The sequence below is a fragment of the Chroicocephalus ridibundus genome, chromosome 8 (genome assembly GCF_963924245.1).
Source record: "Chroicocephalus ridibundus chromosome 8, bChrRid1.1, whole genome shotgun sequence".
NCBI lineage: Eukaryota > Metazoa > Chordata > Aves > Charadriiformes > Laridae > Chroicocephalus > Chroicocephalus ridibundus.
This window is the reverse complement of record NC_086291.1, coordinates 5,368,268-5,389,266: the sequence shown is the minus strand read 5'-3', so window position 1 is coordinate 5,389,266 and position 20,999 is coordinate 5,368,268. Positions and strand designations below refer to the sequence as shown.

The 20,999-nt window shown below is 42.4% G+C and overlaps 1 protein-coding gene across 11 annotated transcripts in view; it reads right to left on the bottom strand.

Annotated features, from left to right (window-relative positions):
* DAB1 (DAB adaptor protein 1) overlaps nucleotides 1-20,999 on the bottom strand; it is a 478,733-nt gene that overhangs the window by 18,951 nt on the left and 438,783 nt on the right. For 5 of the 11 annotated variants that reach the window (XM_063343442.1, XM_063343440.1, XM_063343439.1 and 2 more), the window contains 5 exons: nucleotides 20,683-20,802; nucleotides 20,046-20,084; nucleotides 18,677-18,742; nucleotides 13,983-14,042; nucleotides 2,747-2,803 (listed from right to left, as the gene is read on the bottom strand). In XM_063343442.1, the coding sequence (XP_063199512.1) occupies nucleotides 2,747-2,803; nucleotides 13,983-14,042; nucleotides 18,677-18,742; nucleotides 20,046-20,084; nucleotides 20,683-20,802 (342 nt within the window). The remainder of the gene's footprint in view (nucleotides 1-2,746; nucleotides 2,804-13,982; nucleotides 14,043-18,676; nucleotides 18,743-20,045; nucleotides 20,085-20,682; nucleotides 20,803-20,999) is intronic. The other 6 variants (XM_063343443.1, XM_063343446.1, XM_063343447.1 and 3 more) reach the window with 4 other exon arrangements.

Genomic DNA, 20,999 nt, shown 5'->3' with positions numbered 1-20,999 from the left:
ATTTTGATATTACTGATGGACCCAAATAAGCCAGCAGCTGACCCTGTAAAATGATTCTGTAGGGAATTCTCCATCATGAAAAAAATGAATAAAGCATGAAAAAACTATCCTGAACGGGCCTGGCTGCATTACTGCTCTGCCCTGACCATCAGTGAGCACCAAGCATGATTTATGACCAGTCCTTTTCCCTGGCTCCTTTTCTAAACCTTAATTTCAAGGTCCTAAAACACGGCAGCAGACTGTGGAAGTGACAGAAGGATACAGAAGGGAAGGGCTTTTAAAGTGCTGCCTGATTTCCCCTTGCCCATGGGACAGGTGTGACCTGGATAAGTGGACTTGAAGGAGGATGCACAACTGGGTTATTAAAAGTTTGTGGCTCTATGTTTAACTCACGCTAGAAATGTTTTCTCAGGGCATCCTTCAGTTTGATCTCAAAATAGGTCACCCATACGGGCCTCACTCAACTGGACCAGAAGAGAAAAAGCACCTTCATAATAAGGAAAACCTTGAGTGACTGCATAATCAAAGGTCCTTCACATGTTCTGGAGTAAAATGACTCTCTTCCACCCACCTGCATCTGCAAATCAGTTCATCTGGAGTCCAGGGACGGTAAAGCACAGATCCCTTATAGCTCTGCAGGAAACCTAAACCCCATCTATCATCCTCATCAGGGTGGCTATACTGGAAAGCTTTGATGGGAACTCAAGAACTACTCCTTCTTCACTACCCTTCTTTTGCTTACCAGCTTTTCTTCTTCCCCGTACCATAGTCAATCACACCCACGCACGTGGGAAGCCACAATTCTCATTATGGATGAGATTTAATGCACGTCTTAACTCAGTTCATTGAATCTCCTCCCCTGCTTAGGCACATAAACCGTGCAGCCTCCTATTACACATATAGGCTTGAAATTCTTTGAGTCTTGACCTGCAAACGTAGCCAACACTCAACGCTTTGGACATTAACCCACTGGCTGGTCAGTCTTTACAACCTAACAAAGGAGCACGACAGCCCTAAAACATTTTTTTCCCCTCCAACCTTCTATTACAAGTGATCCTTTAAGAAATAAGACTATCATTCAAAATATAATAATTTCAAAGGTGTATGCGTTTTTGCAATCCAATCTCTATTCCCATATACAAAAGTAATGCCACAATCGCTTAGACCTGGAATTTTGTCTAGTAGCTTGGGTGAGCCTCGGCTTTATGTCTAACGACGTACCTAGGGAAGAATTATTTCACATTTCCCCACATCATGCCTTATATCAAATAGATCACATTGCTTTAGCGATATGACAATATATTTTATTCTTATGGGCTTATACATCCCTCTAAGTATCTGTGTGGAAATGGAAGGAGGAAGAAAGAAGAAAATCCACCTTTTCTTCAGGGTACACTGATTCTACTGTACATTACTAAAATAATGCTAGGAGTAGCTTCTGGGGGAAAAAAAAAAAAAGCAAAAGCCCATAAGTCACTTCTGCAGTGTGTGCAAACACACTAGGCAAGCATTATTGAAACGCCCAGAAAAGAAGTTGGAATAATGACTACAGCAGCACTTGTCTGGAAAACACTTCAAGGCTCCTGTAGGCACTACTGACTCGAGAGATGCCAGGTGACACCGAATCATTGAAAGAGCCACTTTCTTCTCATCTCTCCAAATTGCTTGTTCGGCACCACCCCTAAATCTGCCCTTTTCCTGCATGACGGGTGAGCTTTTCACTGTTTCCTCCTCTCTGGCTTGCTAAGAAATAGCTTGCGTCCTTTCGAGGAGGCCATGAGCAAAGGCTCCTTCAGCGCTTCCGTCCCAGGTGAGGGAGCAGGAGGGCAAGCCAGGGGGGATGTGGAAGGGCAGGGCACACGTGGTTACAGAGGCTAAGAGGAAGTGTCTGTAAAGTTATACATTTTTTTGGTGGAAAAACTATTATAAGTTTCATATCGATACCGAAAATTGAGAGTGAGTATACTTTTGAACTCAACATTATATGGTATGTCTTTGAAAGCTGGCAACTCAGATCTCTATGCCTCAACGCCCCTGTAAAAGGGGAATAATAATACTTTTCAGAGTTCCTCAAGGTGATGGATCTTTGGAAACTCTTCACAGATATAATTCTGCTAAAGGTCTTAAGAGAAACTCTGCGGATGGATTTCAAAACAGGCAGCTGGAGAGAAGGATATGAAAGCCAACTTCACTATTTGCTGTAATAAACTCCCAGTCATAATATTCCCCAAGAAAAAGGAATAAATTTACAGGGGAATTATTTCTTACAGAATAGCAACCTTATATGCAACAGGAGCTACAGACCTACGTCAGAGAATATAAACAGAAATTCAGTGGGAACACAAATTCATCATTTACTTACTAGAGACAGCTTTAAACAGCAACACTTGGAGACGGGATTTTAAAGTCCCAAATGGTTCAGATCTGGATTCTGGACCTAGATTTTTTTTTTAACAAAACCCAATTCTCAGCCTGAATAAATGAATGCGTCTTCTCTGACATAGACGTAGTTTTATCCACTTGCAGCATATGAGATTCTGGACACCAAATAGTTATCTTTTATTTTTGTGATTTCCCTGTCACCGCAGAACTGATTTCACCCATTATGCTTTTTTAAATTATTCACATCTGATATTAGCTACGTTCCAGTGAAGTTAATCCCAAGCCAAAAATTTCCAAATTGCACTATTCCTATAGACGATTTCATCTATATTTCCTTAAAACATTTTGAGTGTCACAACCTTACCTGAGTGACTGAAACAAGATTTTCATCAATGTCCAGCAATAAGTTTCCATTCTGCAGCTGTAAAGCATGATTTATGAAATGAAATGAATGATTTATGAAAATGACATGAATTCCTGAGCATGAAAATGATAACCTCCATAATTATTGACTTCAGTATTGAAATGAAAACCCTTTCCATCTTGCAGGGAGCACAGATCATGCAGTCAAAACAGTGAGTTTGAACGCTGCTGGGATGGGGGGGCAAACATACACTTTATTTGTGCTAAACCTCATCTTCTGGTGTGTAAGGCAATTTTACCGCTTGAAGCCTAACTATTTATTTTCCCAGATATTTATTAGTTCAGCAATAAGCGCACCCAGTGAGCTCTGATCCTGCTTACATTAATGGAACTTTTCACTGGCTTGGTGAAAGAAAGGACTTAACATCCTCAGGGGAAAAAAAAAAATTGAGTTTTTGACAGCAAAAGCTCTAAAAGCAAGTATCTGCAGATAAACACAGCTTCCTCTTAACTAGGAGAACTATAACAACAATGTAAACATATTTAAGATGAATACTTCCTTTCCACAGTAATTTTTAAAATTACTTACATAAGTCGATGCGAGTTTTATTTTAATCCATAGTTTCTGTGTGTGTAAATATACGTGGGAGTACACTGCCCACGCGTGCATACACATCTATATCCATCTACATATTTAACACAAACTACCACTTCAGTGCCCTCAGAACGATGTATTTCAGACAACATTTAACGCGGTGTTGGAGATTTGATTTCTTAAGAGACAAACATAACGGCAAGTTATCGAAAATCAAATCTTAGATGACCGAGAAGCTTCATACACGTTACCAGCCGGCAATCCCATGCCATCTTAAAACAAAGAAGTTTAAAAAAATCTCAGACACAGGCTAGAATGCTTTCCCCCACCCCCCTCCAGCCCCATCTCATCACAGGCTTGAAGACAAAAACAATAAAATGGCAAGAGGCAAAGCTAAAGGAAGAAAATGCCATCGTGCACAACCAGGAGAGGATCCAGTCCTGCTCCCTCTTGGAGCTGACAGCGTGTTCCCCCAGCCCCAGGTGTAAGGGAAGTGTGAAAAAAGCTGTGTCCGTTTATTCAAAGAACTCCACAGACCTTGAAAATAGTCTTAAATGAAACCAGAAGGGTTTACACCTTCAGGAGGGACCCGTTTTGGCCAGCAGTTAATCACTTTTTCTTCTGATAGCCCCCTCGTTTAACACCCCCATCCTCCAGCATCCAGGGGTGCGGGCTGTCTCTCTGCAGCAGATCCTGCCCCCAGCCAGGGGCTTCCCGGAATGCCCCCCCCCAGCCAATCGCTCTGTGAAATCAGCTGAGAAATACCCGTGTCACAGCACAGAGGAAACATGCGCGCGGCGTTCAACGGGCCATTAGAAATTCCCACCTGTGCTACAGCGGGACCTCGCAGAAAACATTTGCCCAGCATGTCACGGCACGTCCCCAAGTGCCCAATTATCATGTAGCACTTGAGCTGCATCTTCCATCAGCCCGTGTTCCGCATCACACGCTGGTGAGGAGACACATCCTAAGGGTGAAATATCCCCGTCTATTAGAGCATGGAACAGCCTTCAACGGTGACCATGCACCACGGCTACTGAGGGCAGAATTTGGCCCTCCGAGCCTTCCTCAGGTTCAGCTTTTCGATACGAAGTGCTTAACCTTCGCAATTAAAGCCGACAATCCCCTCCCTCCTTCCCCAGCACACGAGAGAAAATAACCAGAAGCCTGGAAAGACGCTCCAGTCCTTGATCTTCCTCTAGGATTGCTGCCTGTGGATTTCTCCACAGGGTGATGTAAAAGCTCGCTTTAATTATTCAAAAACGCATCTCCTTGAGTATGAAAACACCCCTACAGCTTAGTCACCCAGGAACACACCAGTCACTGGCGACCAGCCGCGCAGACCGAGGCGGAGGGAAGAGTATTAATCCTTGTATCGCGGCGACGTTAAACCTATAATGAAAGCTCCATCTTTCTATACAGGCATGTGAGACATACTGTAAATCTTTTAAACATGAAATATGTAAATCTGGCTTCTTAAAGCAGCAGCAGGCTTTTTAAACCACTCCAGCCAGTAATGAAATTCCTCACGACACTATTCACTAAGGAAAAACATTTTGTCCAAGAGCTGGAGAAAACCCAAGAGTACAGAAGCAACGGTAAGAGATAAGAAAACTGCAGCTTTCACAAACCTGAATCGAAAATGATCTTCCCCCACTACAGTATTGCCTCTGCTTGCCAACTAATCGGAAAAATATCTTTTTCTAAGCAATGCAAAAGTTCAGATTTTAAATGAAAAATCTAAGACAGGCCTCTTGTGCTCACAAAAGTGTGAAGCACTTTAACTTCTTTCACACCCGTATATATAAACAAGCCAGAATATTCAACTTCTGTTACTCAGCATGGTTCTACCAAAGGCAAGGGATCTACGCTGACTTACAGCGTGAGAAAACCTGCTTAACATTGCTATACTTTTGCAAACGAGATGACAAAAGTAGCGTCTTACAAAATGCTGAAATCTCAGAGAACAACGCAAAGACAGTGCTTAAAAAGCACGAAAAAAAATACACAGTAATTAACTTGTTTTCTGATACAGAGCTCAGCAAGCAAAGAAGAGTATGAAGGGTACTAAATAGTGCAAATAACCAGCAATTAGTAATTAACCCTATGAGCTGGGTGTTAGCTATTCAAATCTTTTCAGACAGCAGAGGGATTTAAACTCGGTTTCCTGCACTCAGGGTAAGTGCCCTACCACTCGGCCCGGTAGAGAAAAAGAGGGATCATCCAACCGCGCTGCCTCTCTGCGTTTCCAATTCCCTTTTTCTAATAGATATTTCACACTGGAAGTCTCATGACAAGTCAAACGGTTAGTCAAACTAAAGATTTTTGTTCTTATTTTAGTTGAAAATGTAAATATTTTGGCTGTGTCAACTCTTTTTTCTGATGGTTCCCATCATTATTTTAGTTAAGCAAAGCTCCAGTTATTTGCACAACCTTATACACCGAGTGTTGATACTACTACGAGCTCCACGAGCTGCAAGCAGCTTGCTAATTAACTACAATTCATTCTAAAAAACAATTAGAACTGTAACGAAGGAGCACGTCACAATCATGACTAAAGCGATCATCAGTCAAACCACGTCTCATAGGTTGAGCCACACTGAAAACAACCAACAGACATATTGTTTTCCCGCAAAACTACTGTTGGATTAATGAAGTAGCATGATAACTCATCAAAGAATTGCTCAATTACTTCCTAATTAAAGGGAATACACTGAAGAATATGCGTGTGAAGAAAAAATTGTCAACGCTGTTGCAATCTTCAGCCTCCTACAGATCCTAAGGGTCCTCAAATGCCGTAACCTTTCCCCGTTACAGGGGTAACGGCAGCCACAACGTTGCCATCAGCCCCGATTTACACAGGTATGGCCGAGCACAACCTTTTAGTTGTAAGGCTGCTGTGAACATTTAGGGTGATTCCCAACCGGTACAGGTCACATCAGCCACATGGGCTGCCATAAAACTACACTGGATGTTTTTTATCCGAAATAACATGCCTTTGGGCATCCGTCACTTCCACAGGGTTGGAATCCAGGGGCTCAGAATCCCATGGGACACGGGAACCCTCCTGTTTATAGTTTCTCTTTTCAGTTTCATAGGGTAACTCCTACTTGTTAGGAGCACTCTTCTTCAGGTAATTCTTCTCCTCTATATTTTTATTTGAAGTAATAAACCTAAGCACTGACTTTAAGTATGCTCTACCCAACTACAGGGTAGCCTTGAGCTCCATGGCATTCACCAACTGTCCAGTTGCCTTTGCTTCTTCACTGGGAAGCACTGGATGTGCTGGTTAAAAATGTTGTTAGTCAACCCTGTACAGCTAAAGAGCTGGGATGGTCAAGGATAATTGACGTAATAGATTATTGAGGAGCGCTTGAGCGAATCGCTTCACTGTTGCTCGCTAGCTTCCTTTAAAGTAAGGATCTCTTCATATGGTCAAAACATGCGCTTACTCGTTTGTTTATTTTCTCTTCATTCGAAGGGAACTTAATTCTGAATTCCCTGTGTTCTGCAGGTATTTACTCTTAGAGGAAATGGCATTTAAAAGGCTTCAATTACCACTTTTCTCTGTCAGACTCTAATAAATCAAGAGTCCAAAAGAGTGACTCTAGGTTAGAGCCAGACCCATGCTGCTTACAGGCAACACAACACCCAAGATAATTAAACTTCCCAGAGCCCGGAGGATGCTGGTGGAAAGGTCCCAGCCACATGGTCACCTCCTCCACATCTTCTCCAGACCCCATGTGGTGGGTTCCGAGCGCATGGTATCCACCATGCTGTACACCGGTCACGTCACGTGTATTTGAAAGAAACGCTGCAAGCCCAGAAATATCACTATGTTGTTGAACTAAACACTGAGGCTTTCAAAATGTTGACACAAGCTACAAAAGCTGTTGTAATTTACATTTACTATGCACTAGCAGGCCCTGGCATCTGTCTTCCAGAAGCATAAGCCTGGCTTTAGATTTAGGTACCCTTACAAATACGTGCAATTTATTGCACGCGGTTGATGCAATGCAAAGATATTAAAATGAAACATATTTTTCCATTCAACAGAAAACTGGAAACAAAGGGGAAGAGCAAAAGATTTTAGCTGATAGGGTGGCAAAAGCCAGCCTGCACCAAATTTCATTTCAGCCTGAGGAAGGGTGTCTGAGCAGGAGAATCAGGGACCAAGGACAAGCTGCGTGGCCAGGTTTCCATCCAGACTTATCGCAGACACATCCAATGGCATCAGTGGCACTTCTTGCCTGAACATCGATTTCTGAAAGTAATGCCCCTTTTCTTCCCTGTGTGCAGCTCCACCAGTTCTCCCTGGGGAAAACGGGAATGAGGACAGCGGCACAGGATACGGGAAGAGCTCAGATGGGGAAAGATGAACTCTTTAATGTTCTCTTTAACTCTTTCAACTCTCTTTAAACTCTTTAACTACGGCACCGCCTGGGTGGCACAATGCTGCCAGCCATGGTGACATGTTGATGGCTTTCTTTAGCTGCAGGTTCGAGAGACAAGTGATGATAAGAATCCAGCTTCCATGGGAGAGCAAAACTCCACTTCTAGACTGTGACAGCAGAGACACCTTTGGATGCTTGCAGGGAATAAACCTAACAATGGAAGGGAATTAGGAATAACCCCAAATTTACTGTTTAAAATACAAGGCACAGTTACACAGGTCTATCTAAACCTGTTTGAAAACAGGTTTTCAAAACAACAGGTGACCGGAGCTATAACCAAAAAACCACATTATTTCTAATTTTATTATTGAATACCGCGTCACCGTAGCGCTTTTGTAACCTGAAATCTCCTTGAAACATCCCTGAGGGTGGCTCGTTCCTCTCCTGGGAAAAGAAACACGGGGGCTTGAGCAAAGTCTCAGACCCAGCCCTTCACCTCAGCTGAAGCTGAACAGGGCCTGCGAGTGAAAATTCAGGTGTTTAGGTGTTTTTTGCTGCGGATCCACTCCAAACTATCAGCTGCATAGCTGTTTATGCCAGTGCTGAGTGAGGGTAAAAGGCTTTTATTCAGTTTTTACTTGCATTTTGCACAGGTATAAACAGAAGCAGAAAGTATAAAAGAGAAGAAGATGAGGCCCATGGGTCTTGCTGAAAGGAAGGAAAAACCACCTTGACGTATCTCAGTGACCTTCTACAATGCAAAAGTAATTAAATCACAGCTGATGACAGACCTTGACGAGTAACACGCACACCTAATGCAGTCTAAACGCAATAGATGTGTCACCCAAGGTGCCCAAGGAACCAAACAAGGGTCTGCCTCTCTCCTGCATCAGCCAGACCCGACGGAATGCGGGACCCTCTAACCCCAAAGGAAGGAGGAAAAACCCCACAGGTGGAAGTATCTTATGACATGACAGTGCAATGTCAGCAACATCGCTGGACATCACCTAACAGCATCCGCTGTGATTGCCCACAGGATAACACGGGGCAGGGGAGGCAGGTCACGAGGGGGATGGTACCCACACAGCAGACGGAAACAAACGCTGATGTGCGGAGAGGCTGTTAAAATGACAGCCTCCTGCTACAGCACAAGTCTCACTCTTGAAGACATGTCTCTGACAACGTCATCTCACCTTCAGGGCTCAGATGTTACCTTTGGTGTGGTGCTAATTGTTTCCATTATAAGCCAGCATCAGAGTTAATATTGGTATTAAATCAAAAGACAAGCTGAGAGGAGGCACACATGGTGCAGACGTGCTTCCAGCGCTGCACAAGATCTTCTCAGAAGACTTAGTCCAATGTCTACATTACAGATACCGGTACGTATATTCACTTCTATCTAAAAAAATAGCAACGACCCACTAAAACACCAAAGAAACTCATGCCACGCAACATTATCTTAACAAACTCATATATTTTCAAACTTTGCAACAGGTAGCTGTTCCTGTTAAAAATGCACATCCCACACCGCCACGTTAAACCTCATATGTGGGGCTTCATTGAGTGTAGCTAGGTTGGGGCATTTGAACACAGGTGTCTCTTTTAGCAAAGGTAAATAAAACCTGAGCTTCGCCAGCTCAGGTGGTCAGAGACTGGGCCCGTGCATTCTCTTCCTTCTCACATTGGAAAATTTGGTCCCGAAAGCCTGAGTGAGGAGGCTGAAGTCAATGTCTCCGGTCGTTTCTCTAAAGCCACTGATGCAAACTTAGGGAAAAGCCAGAGTTACAAAGCTCTTCTCCAGACCAAGTGTCACAGGAAGAATTCGCTTCGTAGAGGATGGTGAGAGTTACCTGGAAAGCTGCTCTGAACTATTTTATTGCCAGACATTTTCACGTCCTGGACATTTCTCCAGGGACTGACTTTCTGAGTGAGCTAGTGGAGCCCAGGGCTGCCCATGCCTTCCAGATGTCCCCAGGCACAACTCCTCTGACACGAGACCTGAACAAATCAGACCTGCAAACGGCACTGGAATTCCAGCCAGAATTAAGATTGAGCTTTCCCAAAGGCAGCTTCCTAGTTCGGGCAGCCCTTACGGCTTCTAGACCTGAGTGCGCTCGGGTCCAGCCCAGCTTCATCTGCTCCTCCCATGCCTTGCCCCTAAGGCAGCCAAATTCCTCCCTGTCCATTCCACCCTGGTTTGTTAACATTTTCCACCTCGTCGGTGCTGGCCAGATGACTGCCCGCATTGTAAGGCATCAGCTATAATGCCCCGAGTCTTTATACAGCAGTAAGATGAGTTGTTTGAAAGCCTTCATAAAATTGTAAGCAGATAGTTTAGACATTTTGATGAGAAGAGGTTTTATTGTGATGTGACTGACAGTCTCCATGAAGGGTATTTACAGTCTGCCTCTTATTACTAAAAACACCATGACAGGTAGAACTTGATGTGGATGTATAATGGGGAGACGATGGGAAATTATGACAAAAAGAGCTCATTAAACATTTCACTTTTTTAGAACAGTTAATTTCACATACAGAACTACAATTTCTAAGCGGAGCGTGTGCCACTTAACACAAGCTCTTTGGGGTAAGCTTGTTTCTTTGTCTGGCCTGATGTCTATGCTCGGCGAATGGAGAATAGGAGAATTGGTCTAAGAAAGGAGCCGAGAGAAAGCAGGAATGAATACAAGAAGTGTGAGTAGATACAGAGAAAGGGAGAGATACTGGGAGGATACTGGACATCACGAAAAGCGTTACGTTTGGAGCTGAGCTGCATGCCCAGCAGGGGAAATCTACAGGACAGTAGGATTTGCTGGAAAGGGATGCAGCAAAGAGATGGGAAAATACAAGAATTACACTGAGTAAGCAATCTTTGCATCCCAATGTCAGAGAAGTGACTTGGCAACCAGCCACCACTCATAATTGAGTTCAGTGGGTAGGTTCAAATTCTGAGATCCGAGACTCACTCCTTTCCGCCTCATTTGCACCGTATTTACATTACTTGATATCAGAGATCATGAGGAGTCACACTATAAAGTACTTTGACACCTCCTGACAAATGGCCTCACACAACGGCACGGCATTGTGTAAGTACATCGGCGCTCTCGATGCCTATACAATCTTGAGTACTTCTGCTTCATGGCACTGCCAGGAAGATGCTTCGTGCCTTCAGCCCCAGTGGGATCCCATACGCACACAGGAAGCAATACTTGCCCAAACAGTCCTGGTTTCTTAAGAATCATAGAATTGTTAGGGTCGGAAGGGACCTTAAAGATCATCTAGTTCCAACCCCCCTGCCATGGGCAGGGACACCTCCCACTAGATCAGGTTGCTCAGAGCCCCGTCCAGCCTGGCCTTAAAAACTTCCAGAGATGTGGCTTCCATCTCTGGGCAACCTGTTCCAGTGCCTCACCACCCTCATGGTGAAGAACTTTTTCCTAATGTCCAATCTGAATCGTCCCATCTCTAGTTTTAATCCATTCCCCCTAGTCCTACCATTACCTGACATCCCAAGAAGTCCCTCACCAGCTTTCTTGTAGGCCCCCTTAAGATACTGGGAGGCCACTATAAGGTCTCCTCGGAGCCTTCGTTTCTCCAGCTGTAGCTTATTGAAAACCAGCATGAATTACACTTCCCAGTTTCAAAGTAACCTTTGGAAAATGGATTCTGGCTTTTAGCTTTCACACTGGTAGATCTCACCTCACCGAAGCCTAACTATTTAGAAGTCATCATACCTGCAAGTCATCTAAACTTCCTCTGCAGCCACAAAAGAACCATGGCCAGACATATGTTTATTTCCACCTGCAAGGGACACCTCACGCAGACAGGAGGAACTTCCCCGTGAAGCGACTACTTCTCTCCACTGGCTACAGAGAGACAAGAGCGGAGGGCACCTAGATGACAACTTCGGTATCCCGCAACTTTTATGCGCAAAGACTAGAGACAGCTTGCCTGAGAACACACCAGAGGAAAACAATCCCAAGATGGAAAATTGATCTCCGTCCAGGGAATGTGGGCAATTCCGTTTGAACTCAAGCAAAACTTGCTGCATTGTTATTAAGTGTTGCATTTATTGTCAGGAAAGAGAATTCATGGTGCCTGAAACCTATCAGGAGCTACAAAAAGTTTCTCGCTTTATTCATCCGTTATGAAATTAATGAAAGCAAGATCTCCTAATAAAGAAAGTGTCCTTATATGTTTAAACCAGGTAGATGAGCTACATTATTTGCTCTCAGATTGAATTTTAGAGGTTTATATAATAATGACAGCTATAAATTGAAAAAAAAATTATGGCAAGTGTCTCAATGACAGAGAGTCTTAGATGTGGAAGGGTGAACAATAAATCAGATGGGCAGTGGAATATTAAATTGCTAATTTTAAGAGCTATTGCTGCTTTTCTTTTTTTTTTTTAATACATACTAATAAAAAGGTGAAACAAAAATCTCAGCTACATATTTCTTCCTCTTCTCTTTCTTCTCTTTTCCTTCATAAAGTATGTAACTTGTTTGGAGAAAATGTCCTAATCACTTTAAATTTAACCACAAAACAGCAAAAAAAACCAATAAAAAAAATTAGGTCTGCAACCAGCTTCACGGAGATGACAGATTAAATGTATTTGATGATTGCAGAGTAGGTTCCATATGCCCCATATCTCACAGTCATGCTCTTTACCAGGACAGTCTAATACCAAAGTGTCTGCAGACAGGATTGCAAGTGTACTGTACACCCAGTCATACCCCAACGACCCAAATTACAGACTACACTCAGACTAAATTTGAATCATCGCTGAAGGAATAATAAAAAAGTCACAGGAAATGTACAGCGGAAAAATTGTAACACTGAACTATACGAGAAACGAGTGAAAAATCTACAGCTACCCCTTGTCCACAAATACCTTAATTAGTTATGCACCATGAGTTATTTTACTAGATTCTCCCAGGCAGCACGATGATGCCTCCCCTCCTCCCTGTGGCTTATCATGAAATATTTATGGCAAGTTTTGTTTGTTTGTGCAAACCACAGAAGTGTCACAATTCAGGCCCCCATCCAGCCCCTCCCCCGCATTTATCTTTTTCGGTCGGCATCTCGGTCTCCGTGCGCAGCCCAAGCTCCGCAATTTACCACATCCTTATGCGAAAGGAGTCTCTCTCTCTCTCTCTTTCGCATACAGGCAGTTTTCCCATGCTTACAGCAGACTGAAATTCTTGACCTTCTCCTTTGTTTTTCTCCATTCTCACACAAATCCTCAGCAATATTAATTTTCCGTATAACCAATGCAATCGCACAATTTCTCGAGGTATTTATAACCTGCCCTGCCCTTCAGCGAACGCATCCTTGTTGCTACGGCATCTGCCACTCCTCTTCTTCTCTCAACTACCTGCTACCATTCCTTATACGTTCTGGGGATAAATGCTTCACCTCTTCAAAACGCTAATACACAGAAAGGGAATGGGGCCATTTGGATACAACAGCATCTTGCCCCTATTTTTTAATAGAGTACACTATCCATGCAAGGCACGGGACAGAAAGAAGTAAGCTTACAGTCTATATTGGCCCTCAGCCTCTTGGATACTTAGAGCACTACAGAAACAATACATAGCAATACTGGGAGGAGATCTCCTTGTGCTGATTCCAGCCCATAATAATCAGGAAAGCAGTGCGATACAGACAGCAAAGTTTCTGCCACTTAGGAATTCGTTGAGCGAGGTCTTTTTGCACACTGTTTAAACCAGTGTTCTGACATACCTTTTCCTAATGCTACTCCTCTCGACCTCCACTCTATCCAGACCTTGCCTCCCCTGCTGTCCTACTAAACCAAGGTGTAAGGAGCACAATATATAAAGTTCGACTCCGACAGAGCGCACGGGGGAGAAAATGCAGCCCATGGTCACTCAGAGTGAGAAGCGTTGAGTAACAGAGGAACCCTTCCAATCCAGGCAGCAACAATTCATGCTTCAACACGCAGAAGGCTCATTGCCGACTCTTAACCACAGATAACACAGTTTATAAATGGTGACTTCCATAAGAATGAGTCGGGAAAGACAGAAAGGAGATTTAAGTAATGAATGAGATGGATAGAAGTGACATTACAATCCTGGTTAGTCTGAACCAACCCAATCAACCCATAACACATCCCTGATAAAATTCCCATCGCGAGGAATGTACTAAATGTTACATACAAGAATGAAAAATCACAGAAGCTACGAAACACATCTTCTTTACTGCATATAAATAGTGATGATACTTACACTTACAGGTTGACTTTTTGGCACATCATAAACACCTTCCTTCTTTTGGCTGGTAGGAACCTGCAACAGCAAATGAAAACCAAGGTCATTACCCAAGCAGATTTGATGAAAAATTGAAATCTGCAACTGGTATTTACGTACAGGGTAGTCATTTAATACTAATGAAAACAAGGATGGTTCCCTTTTCATCCAAGTAGTACCATTAATGGAAATGATACGGGAGAAATAAAACATCTATCTGATTTTTTTAAATCCTAAAGCCCAGTAGTATTCAGAAATGAGATTTTCATTCTCAGTTAGATTCAGCTTCATTAAGTCCAGCTACACTTGGATCTCCTTCCTGCTTTAATGCTTGTTTTTTTCATTTTCCTGGGGGGTTAGAAGATGCACATGGAAGTCATGCTCAGGTCAGTATGTCACCTTCCTCGATGGCAGGGAGCCAGAGCAGAGCTACCCATCTGAGGGAAAGAAACGTTTGGCCTATGGTGTTAAGACTTCTTCCTTCCAATTCATTTAATAATCTAAGTTAAATAAAGCCATAACACGTACCCCTGCAGTGATGGGGCCCTGCTGCTGCTCTGAGCGATGTTTGGTTACAATTCTGCAATTTTACTAAGGAATTACCGGCCTGCCAAAGCCTGACAGAGCCAGGGAGCTGCAGTCAACAGCCTTGTGTGGACAGGGGCTGACGCACTTAAAAAATTTTGGGTGAGTCTTCAGTTCAGTCAACAGTCACGATTTACACCTTGGGCATTTATAACCTGCTCAGGTAAATTCAGTTGCTTTGTGACGCTGGGCTTTGCTTACCTAAGGACTGCACAGGTAAGTTAAATTTACGTATTTTAAATAATTTGTGATTATATTTCTTTTCCGTCCTAGAAGCACTGAAGGTCTTTTGTAAATGATACAAGCAAAAAGAACAGTAAAAACCTGCTCCTCTAAAGAGACACGAATGCTCTAAGTAAATCAGTGCTGCTTCTCCACGGAACAAGGGCATGCCGCGTAAGGTGACATTTCAGACATTAATGAAACCTCACAGGTTAACAGGAGAAATAATACTGCAGCTGTGGCAAAAAAAAAAATATAAAAATTATAAGGTTTTTGTTTTTTAAGGCAATAAATATCTTAGAGTTCCGATACTAGAGTAGGTCTGGTTTAGGGGAAGCTGTTACTTATTCATTGAGATGTGCTATTGTTCCTTATTCGGTACAGTATGTCAAAAACTCTCTCTACTGTTCAAACATTCTCCTGCCCGTGTTTAAACGTCAAAGTCTTCACTTTGGTGCATCTTTAACTTGGTTAAAGAGCATGAGTGTAGAACACTCACAGAAACTGAACGAGCTTTTTAAAAGATCTCCTCTATTCCTATCTCAGGAATGACTTGCTTGCCTTGGTTTTCTCCAAGTACCATCTTCTACCACTAAAACCACCTATGACATTAGAGAACCTGAAACTGGTAAGAGTGGAACAACTCAATTTCATGGAAATAAAGTGCTCTCTTGTTACAGACTGTTAAGTGACAGTGCAAGAGCAGAAACCAAGAATGGTGTATTTAGTAAGTCACTGCAAAGTTTAGTCTTCATAGAAAGAGGACAAACATGGTAAGATAAACTATTTATAAACTATTAGTAGCACTTTTTTTTTTTTTTTCTCTGTGGAAAGTTTCCCCATCGGTCAACTTCTCCATGAAGTCACCCCAGTTTGCACATTCCTATCCACAGCTTATTATGGAACGAGCCTTTCCCTGCACTATCGATCCCCCTTTCTCTTACTCCAGCTTATAATTACATTAGAAAAAAAGCTTCTGACTTCTACTATCAAGACAGAGAAACTTTTCTGAAAGACATCTTCCTCTCCCCACTCGGTACCGCCTGTCTTCCTGTTGTCTTTTCTTACCACGTATCATCCCGCTTTTTTTGCATCGCTACTGAGACTGGGGGTCTGCAAGGGATTTCTCCTGCTTTTCCTTTGACTGGCAACAGCAGCGAAGGGGTACCAGCACGATCGCTGCTGACAGCTCTGGCTCTGTGACAGGCTGTGAACCATTTTGACGTACTTGCATCTTACCAGCAATACAAGCACCGCAGCTCAGAAACCCCCCATCTCAGACTGTCAGCTCCTGATGGAGCAGAACTTGCCACTCCGTAGAGACCAAGCGCTGCCGCATCCACAACGCAAAACCACCTAGCAAAATCCCATCCCCACCTCACTAAAACAGCCGGCAGGAAAAGAGATGCTATCAAGAAATCTGACACTAGGTGAGATGATCGGTACATGCTCAGTCATCAAATCCTTGCATAACTCACACATTAGAGCAACTTACATGGACAGATGATATTAAAAGAGGAGACAGACAGAGACAGTCCTTGGGGTAATGCATCAAAGAAAGGTGACAGACAGAGAAATAACGCTCAAAAAGAAGAGTGTGACCTCCACTATGTTAAAAAGAAATTTCTCTAATTGTCCCTTCCAGCACACATCTTCCATCTCCAGTTATCCACTGGGTAGGAACCTTTTCCACCAAGGGAGAAGTGAATTCTTTGCATACCAGCTCTTGGTTGAAAAACCGGAGCAGCACCAGAAGAAAGATTTGGCAAGGCTGAAGCGAGGATGCATGGGGTTACTGGGCAAATGCATGTTTACCAAAGTGTACTATGGGGAAGGCTTTGTAGTAGTAAATAATAGAAGCCGGCACCAATTTGCAACAAACTGAAAAAAAAAACCGAAAACCACCTAAAACCAAACCCAACCAAAACGTAAGAGGACCTTCTCTAATTTAATTTTTAATAGTAGCCTGCATGGCTCTGAGATCATCAAGGTCTCGTAAGAGAACCAATTTTGCCAGTGATCCGAGTGTAAGATCTGAGCTGAGGGAATCCAGATTTATGGTAAGGCAAGAGCACACCAAGTCCATGGGTACTTGGAAGCTCCAGCTCTGGGCAAAACTACAGCAGCCATACTTAAGCATGTGTCAATTACAACAGATATCAGAAAAAGACTCCCAGCTCCCTAATCTCAGCATTTGCTGTATTCAAGGTATTGCCTGTAGCAAATACAGCAAATGACGATGTTAGACGGCATATACTGAGAGTATGGTGTATTAATGACGGGTATTTTCTGTGCGTCACCATGGGAGGAAACACTTCTCTGGTGACTTACAGGACAGTGGCAGCGGTACCTCAAGATGAGGCAAAACCTCACTATCTGCTTCTCATCTTCCGTGTCCATTTTACGAAAAAGAAATTGTCCAAAGACCCCCTCCTGTTCTTTAGGTCATTGCTCAGAACACAGTTCCTCCTTCCTCCCTGCCCACCAGTTTGCTCTAACCTCTCCAAACACTGGGAGCGACACACCATTTTGCCTGCTTCCACCGGTACTTCTCTCCATCGTCACTAAAAGCTCCGCACTTCGAGGAACAACCAGGAATTTCTCACCTGAATGTAGCTGTCACAAGAATTTTGTTTCTAGCACGAAACTGACAACTAGAGTAGTCATTAATTAAGGGATTGCTTTCCTGAAAACAGTCAAACTTTCAACACCATGCGGTAGAAAACGTTCCACCGTAGGCATACTCTCACCTTGAGAGCTTTGCATGTCTTGGTCTAGAGAAGCAGAAAGACGCAGGTTCTAGCGTGCGTGGTGGGGTGCCGGGAAATCAACAGAGACAGGTTAAATGAATCTCAGCTTAATGACCCTGTGATGGGGTCTATGAGATGGTTACTTTCTAATGTTTAGCTTGCATTTCCCTTTCCCACTTAGCTTCTTTCTATTTTGGCTTACAGCTACTCTACCCTTTCATTTTTTCTATTATCTTCCCGCCTTTTCTGTTACTTAAAAAGATACCTTTCCCTCTTTTTTTTTTTTTTGTTCTATGCCTGCTCCTGTCTACCTTAAAAAAGCTTTTCCTATTAGCGGATCAACCTCTAGCACAGCTAGATGAAATGCTTAATCACTGCTTGAGTCTCCTTCCCCTCCATATTAAATGATTTCCTCAAATCGCAATTTTCTCACAGCATACAGAGCTTTCTGTCTGTCTCCAGATTTGCCTCTAGTACGTGCTACAAAATGAATTACATTATATTTTAATAAACCCTGCACCAATCCCTTGAGGATAAGTTGAACGACAAAAGATTATTTTATATTGCTTTCAACGCAATTTTTTGTCAGTGTGAAGAATGCAAGCTTGGGCTCTAACGTAACATACGCACTCGGAAAATATCTTCCCCAGTCTGGGGGATAACCATCGGGAACTCAGAGGGTTTGCTCAGTTATTTCCTTGGTTAGCCACAACGAAGAGCACTATCATCAAAATGTCTTTCCAAGAATTGCGTGGATGGTCTGCCCTCCGTGAGATTTTGGTATCCGTTTCTTAGAACAGGTGTAAAGAGTTTCAAAAAATTAACAGAAAAAAAAAAAAAAGAGAATCCACTATTTATCACCTTATAGGGGGTACTCAAAAGTTTAAGACCGTTCGTAAGTTGAGAAAGTTAATAAAATGTGCAGAAGCCGAAGCGACAAACAACAGAAAAATCACACTGAGACTGGGCAGATTATTCATGTTATGTCACCAGAATGAAATGCCAGACATTTTCGTGATGAATGGAAACTAATAAAAGTGAACTAGATATGAAATGTACTTTGCTAAATGCTTGCAGTCGTTGCAATGAAAACACCGAAGTTAGCGATTTCTATACCTGATAAATGTTTTCTTCCGTTTCAGGCTCACGGATTGGCTCGTGTCCAGCCTCAAACACAATGTACTATTACACCAGCCGCCAGAGAGGAAAAGTCAAAGATGAAACAGAAGGGAAAAAGGCGATTTGGAATTCCACGTAAAAACATAGGCAGGCATTAAAGAAACAAGCTCAAAGTACAGGCTGGCAGCAGGACAACCGGTTTGTTGGAAAGCGCAGGGTAAGGTGGTTTCATATTTCATAAACCCGGCAATGAATAGACCTAAATCTCCTCTAATGATCATTAGAGCAACTTCCTAATTCTTTCTCACTAGGGAGACCGCCTGTGGCCCGATATTAATTTTCTGAAGTCAATGTGAATTTTGCCTCTTTTACATAACGGCAATTATTTCCACGTATATTTATTATCTATGAATAAAAAAGCTAAATCCAAACTGGGAGAACAGGCTGGTGCTCACGTAACAGGCCACATGGCAAAAAGCTGTCACAACACTTGTCATTTTCAGGTTCTTGCTTTATTGTGAAGAGCACAAAGTAAAACTCTTGACATTATAAAAGCTGAATAGTAATTTAGGGCATCCTAATTCTCATCATCTTTCTTGCTGCACCTTAGGCACTGTTCAATATTCACTAATGGCTGAATCAGTTTCTTTCAACGTGCCTCCCACTGACATCCTACGTGGAAGAACACAAAATCTCCAGGATAAAAAAAAAGTAAACTATCACGTATTTTGTTTCAGCACAAAAACATGAGAATGAAATTACATCTTTTTCTTCTTCACACTCAGTAGGGTATCGGACATGAATATATTGACATATTTCTGATAATCATCTTTGCTCCCAGACATTTTGCTTGGATGAAACAAGACTTCAATTTCAGATCTATTATTAAATCATAGCCCAAATGCCAACAAGGGAGTGCGTTAGAACATCAGTTCCACTGTTGTTTTTTTCCCAAATATTCACCCTCTGAATTAAATACTGGCCCCATAAAAGCCAAAACCAAAATGTCAATTTATTGACATATTGACATATGACAAGATGTCACCTTCCTTTTTCTCAAAGCAACCCTCCTTCAGTTAGAGTTTGTATTAAAAAATGATGACAAATCTCATTTGGAAACTTCAAATCTGGACTCACAAGCCACATTTTAGGAAATATTTAATCTAATATTTCTATCAGACGTATTGTGCCATTACTTACAGCTTAATCTCTAAATATGCTACTTTCCGTAAAAATCTTACAAGTTTCTCAGAAGACCTATCTCAGTAAATTTCAAACCATCTTGTTAAAGGTTTTGGCTGTGTTTGAAGACAATATATATCTAGTCATTTCTGAAACTCCAAGGCCATACAGCTTCAGAAATTACCTGGTATACAGGATCTTCTACATCTTCTTCCAAAATTGTCTACAGCAAAGTAAGAGGACAGGCAGTAAAAGCAAAGAACATAAACAGCAGAGATAAAAGAACTGTATTCAGAAATTAAAGGACAGCAAAGAAATAAGCCAAATGGGCAGGTAAGTATAAAGTTTTCTTTCTTTAGCATACAGATAAAGTCACATTATTGTACAAAGTAACTTTATTCAAGTTTCATCCGAGTTTAACAATCTGCACCTTATTTGCTTTGATTCAAAAACACACATTCAGAAGTATAGTGAATCTTCCCTAAAGTATTAGACACCGTTAAACACCTGACTCACAACACATTGACCTTCATTAAAGTTTTCCTCCTGAATTAGAACAAATACTACATGGGAAATGAAGAGATCATTTCCAGTCGCTAGACATGTTCATCACACGCTAAGCGATAGCTCTCATCACTGTTTAATCCTACTTCTGAGCTCACGAAGGCTCTTAGGTTCGCATTTGTCCATTTGAAGCTAGCACCGTTCGAACCCATTGCTGTTAAGAAATGCTGAGGATGCTCAGGGCCTCTTGGGAGCAACTTTGGGGGGATACTTCAAACCACACTTTTCTTGGCAGTAGGCTAAGCTTATGCGTGTACCTGGTATACCGCTTGTTCACACTGTTTGTCCTTTTGTGCCTTTTTTTCCATTTCTTCCCTTTGTTTCAGTTCGTAGATGAGCTGAAACAGGTCTCGCAAGTCCAGAATTACAGGTTCAGCCTACGGAAGCAAAAACAGGAAGGGAAGTTTCTATATGGGAAAATATATTCCTCTTACCCCGTCCTGCTGATAGAGCAGTTAGAGCATCTCCACGGTTGGAGAGAACTTCATATAGAATTGATTTCTACCTTAGCATCCAGGCTCGGGTTAATTGCTATCAAACTAACTATATTTGCAAATTCATGATAATTATGATT